A 19641-nucleotide genomic window follows, 5' to 3' on the forward strand; every position below is an offset into this window, starting at 1 on the left:
TGGGTATCAGTTAATATTATCCCCACCAAAAATATTGCCGTACATATGGTCGTCGGGAACGGCCATAGGCAATATTTTTAGTGGGGATAATATTAGGTTTTTTAGGGAGCGGGGTTTGCGGGGATTGCAGGGGTGTCCCCCACTCCTTTTAAACTAATACGAGGTTGCAGGGGTGTCCCCATAGGTTTCTTGCCTTAATATTGCCTTAATATCGCCGCATAAAAATGGCAAAACTTTTGTATGCCGATATTTTGCGGGGATATTAGCACATGGAAGCTACTGATGCTGGCAATACCAGCAATGTTTTCTGGTAAGGTGCCTGAATTAACTCCAGCTCTTAGCTGACAGGTAATTCAGGCACCTCACCGGCCAACTCATAATGAGCCCCAAATTGCCTTACGTTATCGTTGAAGATGGGAAAGCTCTGGGTTTGAATTATTCAGCTCATGATATTGAGCACTTTTTGGTTACTATGTATACATCCCCAAATAGGCTAGAGAGGGGAGGGAGTTGTTTTTAAAGATGTTTTAACCAGGAAACATTTGATTATAACTAGAGGTTTTGGTCCTTGTTCTCATTCTCCCAAGTACTAGGGAGGCTGGTCCACAACTGAAGGTGTCCTACAACACAGTGAGGTCATGGGTACTGTTGTGGCTGGCAGAGAAGCAGGTACTGTTCCAGCAGCAGGTCATCCTCTATGGTCCATGCAGATGGTTAGGGGACAGACCTCACCTATGCCTCGGACTCTCAGTCTTCATCTCACTTGGCAGAGTACTTTGGAAAGATACACTCTCCCAAGAGAGGTCCAATGAAATCTTCTTGAAGGGTTGGAGTCTGAAAGATTGATTCAAAGAAGTGGTGTGGCATCCTTTTTTTTTTTAAAGTAAAGGTTTACAGGTGATTGGACTAAAGCTAGCCTTCTTTAGGGGTCCAATCCCTGTTCTGAAGAGACGCTGACTTTACCATTCTGACATCATACCCAAAGTGCTTTTTGCCAGAGGAAGTGGAGGGGACAGGAAGGAGAGGCAGAGTGAAAAGATATGCTGGAAAGCTCCCTCAACTGTACAGAGGTCCGCCTGTCTACACTAACCCCGCCCCTTCCATTCTCAATAGTATAAAAGGAATTCAGAGATTCAGCATCCTGGTGTGAAGCCAAACCTTTTGTGAATGGGTGTGCCCTTTGATTCCTGTTCCCAGGTCAGCTGTCCCTGGGAAAGGGTGTTACTTGCCCTTAAAAAGGAACAAAGTGATGTACACCACCCTGGCTAAATTTCTGCCAGTATGGCAAGGTCCAACTTGTCTGTGGAGAATGCACATAACCCTTCTACAGCTGAACTGGGCCTACAGGGCTGACATGTGTGCGATATCAATTTGATGGGGATGCAGTGATTATGAGCAGTGCCATGCCTTAGCTCATTCATGGATTATATTTAGAGTTCACCCTGCCACCATCACAGGCCCACCGCATCGCCACTTTCTGCTCCAAATATCAATGTTATGCGGATGACACTCCGCTCTCTTTCGGGCTCCCGTCAGCCACTCTGCTTCTTCTCTCATACCAGACTGTCTGGCCGCAATTCAGTAATGCTGTGCCACCAATGATATCTGCCTTAATGCCAGTAAGACTGAGATCCTCCTCACTGTGACACCCACTCCCTCCTTTCCTCTCTGGCTGCCCACTCTGGGTCCTCTTCCTGCTCCTTCCTGTGAGGCTAAGAACCTTGGTGTCATCTTTGACTCCACCCCCTCTTCTCTCCTCACATCTCTGACGTCTCTGAGAAGTCAAACAATCAGCTGCACCTCCTCAGAGGTGTTCTTCCTTTTCTCACTTTCCCCAGAAGCTCACTGTCTCCAGAGCTCTCATCTTCTCTAGGATGGACTATTGCAATAGCCTCTTTCTAAATCTTTCTGCCTCTACTCTTCAACGTTTACAACTCATCCAGAACAGGACTGTGAGACATGTCCTCGGCCTCAAGCCCAGGCATTGTATCTTTCCAGCTCTGAAATCTCTTCATTGGCTCCCCATGACTGCAAGGATCAAGTTCAAGACCCTCTGCATCATCCACCAGGATTTCTGTGGACTGGGACCGCTCTACCTCCAACTTTCTCTTCCAAAACATCTTCCTTCTCGAGCTCTCTGCTCATCCACCTCCAACTCTCAGAGTCAGACGCTTCTCCAAGCAGAGAGTTTGGAGCAGATCTATATCACCAGCTGGGGCCTCCTTCTGGAACAGCCTCCCTCTGGAACAGCCTCCCTCTGGAACAGCCTCGCTGCCTCGAACAAACTTGACCAGAACCACCTCTGGTTCCAGAAGCAACTCAAGACCTTCCTTTTTCGCTTCTGCTTTCTCCCCGGCTGATGCCCTTGACTGCTCCGTGCACTGGTCACTCTCTGAACCTGGGCCCAGGCTCCTGCATCTCCAGTTGCCCGCGCACTGCCTCTGGGATCCCCAGCACTTAAGGATCTGTATCTGCAACCCCACAGTCCCTTCGCTCTGCATTTATGAGCCACCCGCTGGCCGCAATTGTGAGTTAACGCAACTTCCCCCTTCTTCTTCCCCCTGGCACTTCACGCCTTCCCTCTTCCCCTCTTCCGCGTGATCTGAATGAGACAAGGTCAAGTAAGATCATTATTTTGTCCTCCCTTTGTTTCCCCCTCCTTGTCTTGTCGCGCCTAGAAACACTTGTGTACAGGCGTGTTATAAATGCCACTTCATATCATATAATCAACATGATGATTATTCCCCGCCACGTAACTAGGACTAAGGTGGGGTCATTTGGGGATCCTTCCCATAATGCCCTCAGGCCAAACATCCATTGGCAAGGTGTTGGCACCAGGCCCCTTGTGTCCTGACCTTTCTGGTCCCCAGCAAACGAGAAGGAACTTCATCACACTTTCCAAACAAAATATACTATAAAAATGGTACTGTTCAACTCACCCCTTTTGTAGCAATAGTTTATCTAAGCCATCATTTAATACGAACCAGAAAAGAGCACCTAAATACATGTAAACTGTGTTTTCCAAGGCCTCCATGTACTCTCTAAAGTGCTTATGTGCTTGCAATATTTGTATATAGCAATGTGTATTATTTTCCTATTACAAGGAAGTTCACTTAACATTTTATAATGTATAGTAGAAGGTACATATCCCATGCACAATTGCAGTTTGAGTTGGTGGTGAAACGGCGGATCAAAAACTCTAATATATCTGTCACATTTCTGATGCCAGGGGAAACACTTTTCAGCTATACAAAGAAACCTTAAAATATATATGGTCCTTTCATAAAGAGAAAATCTATTGCCAAAAACCACTGTGCAATGCCGCAACTGATGTATTCCCAAGGCCTATGAGAATTAGAGTCGAGCAAACAACCAATGAGCAAAGATCTACGGAATGTTGGCAAACAACTCCTTAAGGACATAGAAGTGGTTTGCAAGCTCAGAATGTTAAAATGGGTTACATACACCCCCCCCCCCCATACTCTTTTTCTCCAGAACTCAGCTATTTCTGCTGCGGTTTCCACGAGAGATACGTGGAGTTGGAGACCAGTGCTTCCATCTACTTCAGCCCATCACAGGCGGATACTTTGATGCCTGCTTCCTTCTGGACCCAGCAGCACAGCACTCTTTGCTGGCAGGCAATGTTGCCAGGTTTTAATCATGATAGTGCGTCAGCCATCTTTTGATGGGGCTCGCGGTATCTTGGTGTGTCAAGTCATATTCTGCAGCTGTACTGATTTATTTGCTGAGCGTCTCCAACTGGAGTATTGTACATTGGGTACTTTTAAAGCACTGGAAGAAAAGCAGTGTTTACCAAAAAGTGTGGGGATTGAATAAATGCATGTTATCTAGGGCATTTGCATCTAACACTAAAACCATTGCAAAGGGAACACATGTGGGTATGTATATGGGCATGGTATGATGTGTGTAAATGTGTGCATGTATGTGCAGCGTGTGGCTATGTGTTTCCAATGTGTATGAACACTGTGTGGGTACATTTGCAGTGTGAGAGATCCCGTTTAGTGAGAGATTGCTGTGTCGGTGTAAGAGCCTTGTGAGGACACACAATGACAAGCACTTGGGTAGCAGCGGTGGTGCAGAGAAGTTTGGAGACAAAGGCAGGAGGGGGGGACGTGGGGGTAGAGGAGACACTGATTCCTGTGTGACCAGATTGTAGCAGAGGGGTAAGCAGAGTCCACAAGGAGCATGCCTTACTGGCTAATTATAGCACAAAAAAACAATTGACAGGAAATAATACCCAATTCAGTAACTGAAAGGTCTGCTGATCGAGCAGCCAGACAAGAACTTCCCGGGTTCAGAAAACAGCTGAAAACACTGCTTTCAGTGTCTGAACACTGTCGGTCCTTATAAACTGCTTTTGGTTCTGGGATCCATTTCGTCAGACTGGATTTAACCCTTGGTTGATTTTGGGATTGAGGGAAAATCTCACTAGAATTTGACACCGTCCCTGTTGGTGTCTTTGCTGAGAGGTGAGCTAATGAGTGCATGGACATGTCACCCTGGGCCTCTGCCTATCTTCATGTCTCTGCAGAGGGGGAGGAATCGGGTAGTGCCAGGTATATGTCATTTTGTGATGAGACAAAGAGTGACAGCTTCACCATGCAGCTTAAGTGTCAGCTGGACTTCACTTGGTGTGGGCTGTTCCCTGCGGAGGGTATTGGGGACAGGCAGAGTGCATTTGCTTTAAGGCTTCATATTCCTAGAGACTGGACTAGCTGACCCCACTGGGAAGCCCCAATCAGCTTCTGCTATTCAGAGACATACAGGGATTTGATCGTTCAGGGTCATTCCACTGGCTGTAATTCCACAGAACCACCGGGAACGTTATGACCGGTGCCGGTGTTTCCGTGGTCCCCATTCTCAGAGTCCTAGCGGACTCTATGGGAATGGGGAACAACAGTTTACCGGCGCCTGACTTTCCGGCCGCCGGGGTTGAAATACCCCGGTGTTACCAGCAAGCCAGGCACTGGTAACTGTTTACAGGTTTGGCGCAACCTGCTGGTTTTACCGGCACAGTTACCGCCAGACTCGTAATGAGACCCAATGCCTCCTTACTTTTAAGTGCCAAGTAGAGTTTGCCCATTGTCATGAATCTTGCACTCGTCATCCAGGCTGCCTGTCCATGCAGGGCAGCAGACAAGAGATGAGATGGGCTGCATTCAGGGGCAACACATGAGGATCCATGTGGGACTTGAGCGTGCATGGCGTGGAGCTGGAGCTGATCCCCTCTGTCCAAGCAACATATGGCGTATAGCGCATGAAAGGGAGGTGGTACTCGCATACCAATGAGGTGTTCTAGGATTGTTCTCCATTACCCCCTCTTCATGTATGTCTGTCGAGGAGCAGATGGTTGCTGCTGGTTCCCCCACAATGCAGGCACAGGCTCCAGCCCAAGCTGAGTGAATGGAGAGTGGCAAAGACGAATGGTTCTATGTGTGGGCTGACAGGTTGTCTTTGTGCTCCCCGCTAACCATGTCTGCAAGCGAAAGGCACAGAGGCTAATTTCCCATAGGGTACACAGTAGCTGTGTACATGCACGAGCTCCTGTGCCCTCACCAGCTCTCCGCTCCTGTACACAAGCTGTGTGCCCTCACCAGCTCTATGCCTTAGAGTGCAAGGAGCTGGGGAGGGCATGCAGCAGCAATAGGATTAATTAGGTGTTCTCAGCTTGGCCTGTCTGCGAGAGCCCGACTGCCGGGCAGAGAAGAGATGCAGCCTTTTGCATGGACAATAGAAATGTCTCTTCACCGCACAAGGGGATCTTGAGTGTGAAGTGAATGATGACATGCAGCAAGGGTAGAGTGACTGCTTGCACTCGTTTGGAGGTTCAGAGACTTCACATGAATAGCAATGCTAACACAAATGTGACCATAGAAGCCACAGCACAAGTGACCCGAATGCCTGCCCCAGGGCTTCTGGGGCAAGGAGGATGTGGAGCAGAATGCCCACCAGTATACATTGAGTTACTGATAAAATCAACGATGTATAACAAAAGTGAATGGAAAACAAAAACCATTGGATACAAAACATGCACCATCAAAAAAAATAATCCTTCATCAGGGCTATGGCAGATGGCATATTTTCTGGAATCTTTCATCATGGTTAGGATACCTGGCACTCTTGCCACTACAGTCTCACACACACACACAGACATAGTGCATACTTTTGCTACCATTAACTCATAATATCACAAACGTAGAGGGCAGGAAGAATGGAAAAGCAGTAACGAATAGATATATTCATCCTGACATTGCATCTCCATCTCTTTAGACTCCATACAATTCATTTTTGAACCTCACTAGGTGGAGTGTATAAGCCAAAACTAAAAGATAAAAGTCAGGGACGACGGAAATGTAAACGGAATATGTGCCATTATGAGTGACGCCTGTGGGTACCAGGGGGCTGTGACGAAGTCCACTGCCTGGCACTCGTAGTAGAGGATGGCATGGCCATGGGAGCCACACGCACCCCCAGCTGTGTGCATGTGTCTGGAGGTGATGAGGGAAGGAATCATTGGCCCACCTAACCATTCCCTAACTGTTTGCCAAAGACCTGCCAGAATGGTACACGATACGCCCCAGCGCCTTTAAGAATACCCAAAATAAGAGTAGAGAACCCATCCACCTGCAAACTAGTGGAGACGTTGCCATCTGAATCTACCCTGTGGTGTTGTCATGGGGCCTCAACCTCCCGTGAGACATGATGGCAAAATAGTGCCTAACTTGCGAGGTAATTTATTAGGACCGCCAACGAAGGACAGTTTTGTGGTTTCATCTTTCAGAAACGATTCTGTTGCAAGATTGCTAGAATTAAATATCTACCCAGGGTATAGCAGACATCCAGTTTCCCACTATGGCTCAGCAGATTTGGCTGAACTATGCATCAGAGGATTTCCAGTATTTCTCAGAGTGGAGCACTGATATGCCCATTCAGCCCAGAACAAAAGGGAAACAGTTTCACGGCCAATAGGTGATGATTGTGGGTCCAAGATGGCGACCAACATTACTCGAGCTCTGGCTGTGTATCCGCGGATGCTGAGCAGAACCATTGGAGTGGTTGAGAGCCCAAAAAGTAGAACAAGCCAACCAATCAGAGTTACAGTATCATAAGGATACATTTCTCAGTAGGGATAGGCACAGACTGTCCTTGAGTGAGTACTTGTGAACTGGGACACGTTGCCTCCCTTTAGTGTGAGAAGTACCATAGTCTTTATTAAATCCAGAGACAACTTATGTTCTCAGACTGCCTCCTTATATATTATCAGATCGTAGGTGAAGATAGTCCTTTAAGTGTTGTGTTCCAAGTGGGAACACTCCTGGTTGAAGTACTGGGGAAAAGAAAGTCCTGGAGCTTCTGACCTAGTGGAATTTTCTATTAACCTTACTGTTTGTTAAATTCCCCAATAACCCTTGGTTTCCCTTTCACATTTGAGAACGTCTGCTGTTGATCCCTCTCAGCTGCATGACATAAGTTAAAGTAGGTGAATTCTGGTGTAATTTTCGAGGTTCTCAATTTCTTGGAAGTAAAATTGCTGAGTTGGAAGTTGTCTTTTAAGGGAGGGTCATCTGTAGGTTAAGTAACATGAATCTTCTTATAATGCAGACGGTTTTGAGGTCTTGAGATGAGTGTGGGCTGAGGGGAAATTGGAGAAGTCTAGACCCTGGGAAAAAATGTCAGAATGTGACAAAAATCTGCCATTTTACAAATTCAATGAACGACGCATAATTCGGAGTAGGGTATGCAAAGGTTTTGCGTTTGGCATGTATGCACCGGGGCACGTGAGTACATTTAAAGCAACTAGGAAGCCTGAAATGTACATGCCCTCTTATTGGTTGAAGTGACTGACATGTCACCCAATCAGAGTGAATACATATTGCTAGCCTTCTTACTGGCTGAAATGTTCCAAAGCCCTGTACACAAACGACCAAAAAACTAACATGCAATGTATTTAGCACACATCGGTGGAACACAGCCTTGAATTGTTATCTGCTGTCAGAATGTAATTTAAGATTAAAACCACCAATTCCACTATGCCGACAGAAAAACACCTGTAGTGAAGAGCAAGACTAGGACAGAGGTGTAAAAGAAGACTGTCTGCACAGTCAAGAATTGTAACAAAAGAGAAATAAATGCATCCGGTTTCCAGACCAAATCTAGTTTTCAGAGGTCATTTGGGATGATGGTGTGCAGTGGATGGGAAATGGGGAAGGGCGTAGTGAAAATACACGGAGAAAGACGTACGTGAATTTCCACCATAAAAAGGAAACAGGTAAGGCAAAGGTAGGGGTTAAAAAAACAGATACGAAAGTGGCCGACCTTTCCTCAAAACTAGCATAAGGAAATAAACTTTAGTTTGTGGCCATTATTAGTTTTGAAGGTCGGCCTTTAGGAATTGGGCCATTAACAAACTATCTTTAGGTAAGCAACTTTTCAACCAACAGTCTAGAGGTTTGTGTAGGACTGTTGGTATATTATGAACCAGCCTGCCTTATATCGATGGGAGAAGTGGAGGTGGATCTGTGAAGGTTGGACTGAGCAGGTTTGTGCAGAAGTCGCATTTAGTGAGTTCTGGATTTATGCTGGTCTTTGCTGGATGCAAGGTGAGGTGATTGCAGAGTTTGCAGATGTTTAGAAGGTTGTACATTTGTAACATGTGGTGGTAAACATTGATCCTTCTGCAAGGAGGCATTGATGATGCTGAGGAGCTAATTGAGTGATGGGCCTGTCAATTGTTTAATGGTGGATGCCAAAATGATATCGTCAGAGTAAGAAGTAGGTTTGAGGGAGGGAATCATTTTTAGGCGATTCGGGGAAAAGAGAGAGAATTCCGTCCAGGGGGCAGTGTGTATGCCGGGGTGCAGGGGATGCTAATGCTGTGGGAGGTTGATTCTATGATCTCTCAAATTCCGTCAATTTATTCAATAAAATAATGTGCTGATTCTGTCTAATTTTTTCTGAGTTGCTGGTGCCTTGGGGTAGGGTGAGGATTTGGTACAATGCCTTACTTCTTCAAAGAGGGCTTTGCTCCTGTTAGACGCTGCCACAATGGTGTGGGAGTAGTAAGCATTGGCAAGTAAGCACGTTAATTGGTTTAGCACTCTTTTGGGCAGATCTTTTCAAAATTACAGATGGATTTGCATGAAATTTGCAAACGCCCTTCTTCAAGTCTAGACAGCCACGCCTCACAAATGTTTAGTGCAGCTATTCAGAAAGTCAGTGAAATAAAACTGTTGTGAAGTGCTTGCCTGTAAATGAGAGACCCTGTGATGTCATGTGGAACGTTCATGTGTGAATGATGTGTGAGTGTTCTACCTTATGTCAGTTGTGCCTGGGTGATGGGACCCAGTGGTTGCCTTACATGTTAGCTTAATGTAACTAAGCAATAAAGTATATCTAAGAAGCTAAAGAAGTCTGAAGAAGGTGCTTTTTAACACTGGCGACGAGGATCTAAGAACCTGCACAGAGGAGAAAGAGAGACTGTTGATGGGGGAGCAGCAGAGGAAGAAAAGGAACCACTGCCCCCCAAACACCAAACGTAAGTCCCATCACCCAGAGGTGTACAGCGCTGGGTAGGGGATTGAAAGCAGTTAAGCAGAGAAAACCCCAGCGCAGGCCCTGGTCGCAAGCAAGGAAGAAGCAGCACCCCAGCGATATAGCAGAGGGGTTGATGATTAAAGTGATGCCCCGGTCATGGATGTAGCTCCATAAGTGACGCCTATAGTAAAGGAGCAAGGTGCTGGGATCCCGCTCAGTGCCAGACGCCATGTACAGAAGCCCCTTAAAGGAGACATTTGTAGCAGGGCCAAACTCCAGGGGGTCCATTGTGCGTGTGGGGTGTTCAGCCCAATCCAGCAGAGTTGAAGACCCAGTGCAGACCCAGGGCACTGAGTGATTAATGAAGAGCCCTTCGCAGGGGTAGTGTTGTGCCATACACGAGTGAAGTGTCAGGAGTGCAGTGAAGGCAGATTTAGTTCCAGCGTTTCCCGAAATGCCAAAGGGAAAATGAGGTAGCACCCAGTAAAGGAGCAGGTCCCTGGAGTAGTGCTAAGCTGGAGAATGGTGCAGAAATTACTCCAAGTTTGGACAGTTTATTGCCTGAGGACGTCGTATTCCCAAATGTATTAGTAATGGGTTTTAAAAAAAAAAGCGGGAAGCTGCCATAAGGAAAAGTGAAGTACTGGTAAATACTGTGTGCCGCGCTGCCAAGTGTTACAGTGGCAACCGTTGTAAGGATACTCGGCACGGCAGCTCTGTTGTGCTTCGATACACTGTGCAGTATGGTGACGTCATTCGTATCCTGAGAGTGATGGTGAAGGAAGATTCTGTTGTGATGTGCTCGTGGCATGGAACTGAAGCTGGTTCAGGATTGCGAGTAAAGTACCTCACGTCGTAGGACGAACGTGCTAAGGAAGTAAGGCCTGTGGCAGTTTAACGAGGTGTAATTGGCATGGAGTGCTGCAGTGCGAAGTACGATCTATAGGAGCAAAGAAGATTGTAATAAGAAATATAATGTACCGATTGAGTGGGAGGAGCACTGTTCATTGTGGGACTGATACGAGCAGGTACAAGCAAAATTGTCAGTCGGCATATGAAGCAACGTGATTGTGCCTCCGCTGACGTGAGAAGTGAAAATGCCCAGTTGTAAGATGTCGTTGGGTACAGAGTTCTTATGTCCAAGCCATCAAAAATGAATGTATCCTTTTACAGATGTACTGCTTTCCGTGTAGAAGGGAAAGAATTGTTGGTATTATTTAGAGCCAATGTAGATAAATTCAGAAATATGCAAATGTTATGATGTTACAAGAGATATATGAGGTTAACATGTAGTATGTGTAATGAGTATGAATGCACCAAGTGACATTTAAGCATGAAAGCCAGTTATGGATGGTGCATGAGTTGAAGTTCAAAGATGTAATCTATTGAGGCTTTTCAGGAAAATATGGACGTCCATGGACGTTTTAAGTTTTACATCATCTTAAGAATGGTGTTCGTGTTCATGAGAGAGTGAGTTAGAACTACTGACCTTGAGGAATTCCAGGTTTACGTTGCCCAGTGGCGACAAGGACCTTTAGGAATCTGGAAGGAACTAGGAAGGTATAAAATTAGGCTCCCAGAGGGTGGCATGGACTTTTAGGGCTACATATTTTGGGCAAATTATATCACTAGTATTGTACTGGGATTTCAATGCAAATGCTATTTGTTGGAGGTGTGTGTCACAAATGTTGTGAAGTGTGGGATAGCGTCCCATAGGAGTATATGCTTTACGTCCTGTTATAGTAGGGATAGCGTCCCGCAGCAGAGTAGGGATAGCGTCCTGCAGTAGGGAAGGGATTGTGCCCCATGAGAAGTAGGGATAGCGTCCCGTGTGAGTAGGGATAGCATCCCGCAGTAGACTAGGGATAGTGTCCCGTGTGAAGTAGGGGTTGCGTCCTGTAGTAAAATAGGGATAGCGTCCCGTAGTAAAGTAGGGATAGCGTCCCACAGTAGACTAGGGGACTAGGGATAGTGTCCCGCCTGAGTAGGGATAACGTCCCATGTGAAGTAGGGGTAGCGCCCGGACCAATATAGGGATAGTGTTCCTGAGAAGAGTAGGGATACGGTCCCTCATCAGAGTAGGGAGAGCGTCCCGCACCAGTATAGGGATAGCGTCTCACATGAGAGTAGGGATAGCGTCCCTGAGCTGAGTAGGGATAGCATCCCGCAGCAGTATGAGGATAGCGTCCCTGAGATATTTTCTTTAGAGTTGCATCTCTCTAAAAAGATGCATAGTGTGGATGTCCTGTATGAGTGCCCTGTGTTGTGCTTCCCAGGCCAGTGGTGGTTGTGAAAAGGAAGGGGGATGTGCTGTGATGTGTTCGTTGGTGTGGTGTGGGAAAGGAAGGAGGTGTGTGTTGGTGAATGTCGTGTGGTTGTGCGTCATTGGAAAGGAAGGAGATGTGTTGTGAAGTGCTTGCCTGTGAATGAGAGACCCTGCGATGTCATGTGGAATGTTAATGTGTGAATGCTGTGTGAGTGTTCTACCATATGTCAGTTATGCCTGGGTGATGGGACCCAGTGGTTGCCTTACATGTTAGCTTAATGTAACTAAGCAATAAAGTATATCTAAGAAGCTAAAGAAGTCTGAAGAAGGTGCTTTTTAACAAAAACGTTATATGAGATTATTCGAAAAATGATTGTTTTGGGACCTAAATGACTCCCCGTCCCCCCAAAGTCTTGGCTATGTTTATTTTGTAATGGTCCAGATATGGAAAAGTTATAAGAGGAGGCTTAAGATGCATTTGTGCATTTGGTCAAGATTAGGCCTTAGGAGAGCTGGCTAGACTCCAGTAAGCAACCCCAGATGTCAGACATGTAGGTGGGTGCAGAGGGAGGTCACGACAGAACGCTAATGCTGGAGACTCAATATGCACCCTGCTAGACCAAATTTGTCATAGGTTGTCACTGTATTCTAATGGCAAAGATGTAGAGGCGGTTATTTGACAAGCTAGACCAAATTTGTCTTAGTCATTGCTGCATTCTAGAGTCCAGGGATGGATAGCGGTGCCTGCGGCAGACGTTCACCAAAGTGGTGCATTTATTCATACCTTAAGCTCAGATGGAGCTTATCCTTGATGTTGCTGTGTCATCGATCTTCTGTGAGGAAGAAAAAGCCAGCTACCTTCGTAGACTTTTCTAGGCACATTGGACCGGCTACTTTTAAGTCTACCAAGTGTGACAGACTGGTTGCCCTAGAATATCTGCTAGGTGAGACAAACAGGTTACCATAGAAATTAGGTCAATTGGATTCTCTGAGCGCAACAAACTGGTTACCTTTACCGTCTTACAACGTATTTTCCACATTATTGTCTTACAAAATTTTTTCCACATTCTACAAATGCTAACCAAAGCAGTCTAATAAGGGCGATATAAAGGAAAGCTGCATGTAATTACTGTGCATTTCAATCACTAACATTTGCAGTTATAAGTGCAATGGGGGATTTCTAACATATATTTTAAAGCGCCATGGGCGGGCTTAACATTGTAAGCAAAATTGTTCTGAGTGTACCAGATGTGTTAACCAGTCTGTGCTTTCGCATATCTAGGTACCACCCCATGGCTGTCCTTATAGGTATTGTAATCAGGATAATATTAAACAATCAGGTCCAGTACCAAGGCCCCAGAGCAGTGGCAAGCTATCCTGACAGATCTTTAAGCACAGAAGGGGCCCTCCTAATACATCTTCTTGGTGCAATTAACAGTCGGTCCTCAGAGGGCTTTAGGCACATTAGGCCGGTTCTCACTGTGATCTTCCGAGTGCTGGGGACAGGACAGCATCCTAAACATCTGTATGAAAGATGTATTTTCAGGTGGGGTTGGGTAGGAACGGTGTTGCACCCCTCATTGTCATGTCCAAAGTTCAAGACCCTTCCCACCACAACAATCCATCGAAGTGCAACTCATTTCATGCCCCCCAAATCCATCTATATTGCAATTCAGTTCCCACCCCAGAAGCAACTCACTTCCTACCCCCAAAATGCATCTAGGTGCAACTCATTTCCTGTCCCCAAAAAAACCCATCTAATTGCAACACATTTCAGGCCCCCAAAATCCATCTTAGTGCAACTCATTTCCTGTCCTACCACCAAAATCCATCTAAGTGCAACTCATTTCCTGTCCCCAAAAAATATCTAAGTGCGACTAATTTCCTACCCCCAGAAACCATCTAAATCAACTTCGGCACAGCAATGGGAACCCACCCAGATGATCCTTTGGCACAGCAGTGGAAAGACACTCAGTTACAACGTTGGCACAGCAGTGGAAGATCAACTAGATTTAACTTCGGCACAGCAATGGAAGGACACCCGGCTTCGACTTTGGCACAGCAGTGGAAAATCAGCTAGAATTGACTTTGGCACAGCCAAGGAAAATACCCAGATTCAATCTGGCACTGCAGCAATGGAAAGGCATTCAGACTCAACTCAGCACAGAAATGGAAAAAACCTAGACACAGTCCCGGCACAGCAATGGATAAACACCCAGATGCAGCAATGGCTACCTGACACAGTTAGGCTCAAAGCAGAATATAGTTAACTAGCGCAGTTGGGCTAAATGCATGTGATATCAGGTAATAAAAAGTGAAGGGGTTTTACTGCTGTACAGTAATGGCTGGACTCCTCACCCACATCACACTTGCCTTATCACTCGCTGTAGATTGCACCTTAAGGATAACTACAGGATCCCCTTTGACTAGTTTGCAAAATACATATATTCAGTGTCTGTCTCTATTGTTATGGAAAACCACTACGAGCACAGTAAAATGCAAAATTTGTACTTGAAATGCAACTGTGTTAGTTGAACATAGTTACTTACAAGCCACCTCATGTTTATTTCCTGAAGTGATCAATGACTTTCCTCAGGAGATATAATGTTTTCTCTAGTAGTAGTCCTAGGTGATTCTTTGGAATCAAAACGATTTTGCAACTGCTATTGCACTAAAACGGTAGTGCAACAGAAGTCGTGAAATCGCCACTTTCTTTTCCACTGGGCACTCCCTCAACTCCTGCCTCATCCCCCTCCCAAACTATTTGCTCCACACTAGCCACTTACCTCGCCTACTCCTCCGCTGGCTCTGCACGTCCTGTCCCCTTTCGCTATCCATGTATTTGGAAGAGGACAGTTTGCACTGGATTACGTATGGAAAGACCTCTTGGGTATGCATGGCACTGAGCCCTAGTAGTTGCTGGGCATGAAATACAACTGCTCTAAGTGAATTTAATGTCCCTATTCATAAGAGAGAGAGAGTGAGAGAGACAGAGAGAGGGAGAGAGAGGGAGAGAGGGACAGAGAGACCGAGAGAGAGGAAAAAGAGAAAGAGCAAGAAGCTGTCAGAACACATGGCACTGCTTTTTAACTTCTTGAAGTTGCATCATAGCTATGATGGAAACCTCTAAACGCATTGCTTCCACAGCAGATTGCCCAAAGTGCAAGCCTCTGGCCAACTGTCGGCTCTGATTAGAACACCCTCACTGGCTTCCACTCTGCATGCGTGGCACTTATGGCACTGGGACACCAACCGCTGAAATTCCATCTCCCTTTCAGGGGACAGTGTGGTGAATTTGCAGTCAGGCAGCACTCCTTCTGGGTTTATTCCGTTTTCACTGCATAACAAGAGGCCTGGCTCAGAATCATTCTTCCTACAGTGTGGAAATGGCCAGCACATTATTATAGCTGTAATACAGTCAAAGACAGTCAAAGACACTAGAACTTTAAAACCCCCTCTCAATCAGTTCATGTGCTTGGAAGTGCTTAGCAACAGGCAGAATACAGCATTAATCACTATATAACAATACCAATTAGTTGTGTTGTTATGTTCATTAACATGATATCCATAACTAGTCTCAAAACCCCTGAACAGCAAACGGCTTGTTAGATTCAACTTTGCGAAATGACAAAATAAACTTCAGACCAACCTCTTTTGTGAAACGGTACATGTTGTGGAAATACGACTTTTCCGAAATCTTTCACCCTACGACTCTCACTAACCAAAAGATTTTGCTCATTACGAGTTCCCCGGTATCCCACCTGCAATTCCGGTGGGATACCGGGGAACTACTGTACTGTTTCAAGTTCCCGATATCTCGGTGTTGCTGGGATATTATGGGCGTCCGAGATGCCAGTATCTCCCTATTCCATGGAGTCCCGTTGGACTCCATGGGATGGGGTTGCCCGAATCACTGGCACTGTTAGTAACAGTACCAGTGATTCAGGTATTTATTTCGGCCAGTATTGGCCTGATCTAACGGCAGGTCAGGCCTGCCAGTAGATCAGAGCCCCTACAGGCAGACTTGTAGATTGCTGGTCCGGAAAGGTGCTGGTATGTTATTACAGCACCTTGTGTCCACAGCCGCTAACGTATAATGAGCCCGATTACCTCTTTTGTGGATATTAGCATAAAAACGGGACGCTCCATTCACTACAAAAATATTGGTCCAAGGGCAAAGACAGGCACAGAGGGCATCGGTCTCCACCATTGTGAGACAGAGTAGCCCTGCCAACTTAACGTCTGAAGCTATTCACTTTACGTGACCTATTTGTTCCTAACAAACCAAGCTATTGAACACAGTCGCCCAACATTGTCTTCATTCAAAATGAAACTTCAGACCAACTTCTTTTCTGAAATGGTAAGACATTGTGGAAATATGATTTTTCTGGGATTTTTCACCCTAGGACTCTCACTAACCACCTTGTCAAAAGATAAAAACATTGGGACTCATTAGGAGTTCCCCGGTATCCCACCAGTAATTTTGGTGGCATACCGCGGAACTACCCTACCGTCTCTGCTGCCCGATATCCCAGTGTTACCAAGATATGACGGGTGGCGGAGACGCCGGTAACTGCCCATTCCATGGAGTTCCTTAGGACTCCATGGGATGGGTTTCCCCGCATCACGGCCACCGTTGGTAACGGGCCTAGATCAGAGCCCCTACTGGCAGACTTGTAGTTTGCCGGTCCAGAAAGGTGCCGATATACGTCATTACCGGCACCTAATTTCTGGAATTGTAAACTTATAATGGGCTTGATTTTCTCTTTTGTGGAAATTAGAATGAAAATAGGACGCTCCTTTCAATACAACAATATTTGTCCAAGGACAAAGTCATGCCCAGCGGGCATCGGCCTCCACCGATGTGAGACGGAGTAGTATTGGCAACTTAACGTCTGAAGCTATTCAATTCACGTGACCTATTTGTTCCTAACAAACTGAGCTATTGAACGCCGTCGCCTAACATCGTCTGCATTCAAAATGAAAGGAAAGCAACCCTCCGAGGAGCGTAATACATTTTTCTCCAGCTATAAAATGAGTGAATCGCTGACTCGTGGCGAGAGGGTCATCATCATTCATAGTTTGCGAAATAAAATCTAGTTTCAATCCTGAGGGGACAGGGATGACTGCATTATTCACAAGAACCATGCTGCTCCTCGGATTATCCGAATATCTTGAGAAGGTTGGGAATTCATAATGGCGATGCAAGGTTTCCGGCTTGCACAGGAACCCAGGCTGCCTCGAGAGCAGAGGGGAGCTCTGAGTGGCTAGCGCGCGCGCGCCGCTCTGCCTGACGTACACTGAACGGAGCGTGAAACGAGAGGCGCCGAATTACCGTATTGTCTCCAGTCCACTGTCGGGGGTAGGCTCGTCCACAATAGCATGTTATTCATCTGGTTCAAATAGGATGGCAGGCCATGAAACCCCTTGTGATTGTACCAGACCTGCAATGGGAAATAAACGCAAGTTTCAAACGCAAAGTAAGGCACCTGAAATATTGTTTAAGAAACATGAAATCATTTGTACAAAAAATGTGTTAAATTGCTCATTTTCTCTTAGCGACATTTTCTAAAATATTGCGTGGTAAATTAAAGGAATGTACAGAGGTTGCAAACAAAGCTATGGAAAATAGCCTGATTACTTACCGGTAATCTTCATCACACCGAGTTCTGATCATCCTCATTGAGTTCTTAGCTGAGCTTGTGCCTCTGGGGCACAATCCAGTTTAAGTGAGGACTGTGACTAGGAAGGCGAACGAGGCGGGTAAGGTGTGAACGCCCATGATTCATGAACATTAAAGAGTGCTTGTGTTAGGGGCACCCATTTAGAGAGACCCATGGCCTGTAGTCCGGAAAGGCGACAGGGCCTTTCAACTTGTTCTGTTGAAATGGACCTTGAGCATCAGGACATACCCCAGCAACTGCCCCCATTGCCAGTCAACAGTCTTATAACAAAGCAATATGTTCTTTCCTAGAATACTTTCGATTTGGGCCTTCAAATGTGCGCTTGGCTGCGCTCGCCTAACAGCTGTGTTTGCTGCAGCCCTTCTGGCAGTGGCTTCCACTTGCTGACAAAGTATGATTTATAGCTTTTCACCGGGCATTGGGTGTTTCAGCTCCCTGCTGGCTGGCGCTCTCCTGATACTCTGCAGGTATTATTTCTTTGTCTTCACCACGGTGCCTCAGACGGTTTTCTGCCATAAGCAAGCCCCCCCCAACCATCATGTTTTAATGAGCACCCACACTTCTTCAGCCAGGCCTGCCTGTAGTACATTGCTGTAGTGTATTATGCACCTCGAAGAGTTGGAACTGCGCCTACCAACAGAGCTGGCAGAGGTGTTGCTTAAATGTTTAAAACATGAGTAGATTATTAGCTGTTACAGAGGGTCCAACATGCGCAGAGCCCACCTTTCCTTCAGACCATCTTTCCACTTCCTGCCGGAGAATGCTCCCCCTAGCCTAGCAAGTCTTGCCTTGGTTCAGTGCTGACTTAGGAATATGCTTATTTTATGATTAACCTTTCATGAGAATCGCACAGCAACATATAGTAAGTGTACCTTCGCAAACAGAGTAAAGTAAAAGAACAATCCATCATGTGATAATAACCTACCATCGGCCTGTAATAATTGGAGGACAAAAATAACTCATGTATCTTTTCTAAAAGACCCTAAAAAAATCTAATCTAAACTCCGAAAGAGAGTTGCTCAGGTTGCAAAGGATTCGAGTTTAGGGCAAAGGAGGAATACCCTCCATTCATAGAGGCCCTCCTAGTAAACCATCTCCCCACCATGAGTAACAACATCACCCCTCAGTTAATACAGAACAGGTACCCATGCAAGACAGCTGTGTTACCCCCACCCCTCACCAGCACATTAGGTACTGCCCGCTTGCAATGCACGTGGGCTTGCACTTACTGTCACCTCTTTGCCCTATGGTATTTCTATAGTTAACCCCACGTACCTCATACTCCTTGTTTATAACATGGACGTGCCTGATCAGAATTTTTCTTAAGCTTGGCGATGATAGGTTGTCCCCCCTGAACCCCACTCGCACCCTTCCACTTCCTGTTATGTCCTGGCCTCCGGTGACGCAGGCCTGGCAGACCAAGGCTGGCGGCACCCAGCAGACACACGAGCTGCGTTCACGCAGCAGGATTACAGGCAGGGATCACCCTGCTTATGTCGGGATCACCCAACATAGCCTCAAAGCTGGGGGCACCCAGCAGGCAGCTCCGGACCAGGGGCACCCGGTCAGCCCATGAGCACACAGGCTCATCCATGACCTTGAGGCACTCAGGCCTATTCAAGCAGATAACGCCGGCGTTGCCCAGCAGGGGCACCGGCCTCCATTGGTAGAGTTGCCCATTAGGGGCTCTATAGACGTGGCAAACAGCCATGAGAGACAGCGTTGCCCGGCAGGGGCACTGTCATGGTGGAGGGCTATGCAGGGTAGGCACTGTGACAGCTACGCAGCACCGGCATGGTGCTGCACAATAACAATACAGCACGCCATGGTCAGTTACTCTGAAAACTAATGAGCGGGAGGCCGCTCATTCTTTTTATTCAAACCGGTCATAAATGTTGAACCCATATGCAGCAGACTTACATATGTTGTTGTGGGGTGTGTGCATTATGCCATACGACCCTTGCCCTCCCCATGAAATATTACACCACACAAATCGGTCAAGTGTTGGCAATAAAAGGCCGTAGGTTTTTATTGATACAGATATGGTTATGGTAACATAAATAATATTCGTATATCATAATTATATCATACTTTTGGGCACCGGGTCCAGAGGTCACCCCCTCTGGCCTGTGCCGC

The 19641-nt window shown here is 46.3% G+C and overlaps 1 protein-coding gene across 1 annotated transcript in view; it reads right to left on the reverse strand.

Annotated features, from left to right (window-relative positions):
* ABCA13 (ATP binding cassette subfamily A member 13) overlaps window positions 1-19641 on the reverse strand; it is a 2251223-nt gene that overhangs the window by 955367 nt on the left and 1276215 nt on the right. The window contains exon 34 of the mRNA XM_069613428.1: window positions 17157-17265. Coding sequence (XP_069469529.1) covers window positions 17157-17265 — 109 coding nt within the window. The remainder of the gene's footprint in view (window positions 1-17156; window positions 17266-19641) is intronic.

This window comes from Ambystoma mexicanum, chromosome 5p (assembly GCF_040938575.1).
Source record: "Ambystoma mexicanum isolate Mex_15411 chromosome 5p, UKY_AmexF1_1, whole genome shotgun sequence".
Taxonomy (NCBI): domain Eukaryota; kingdom Metazoa; phylum Chordata; class Amphibia; order Caudata; family Ambystomatidae; genus Ambystoma; species Ambystoma mexicanum.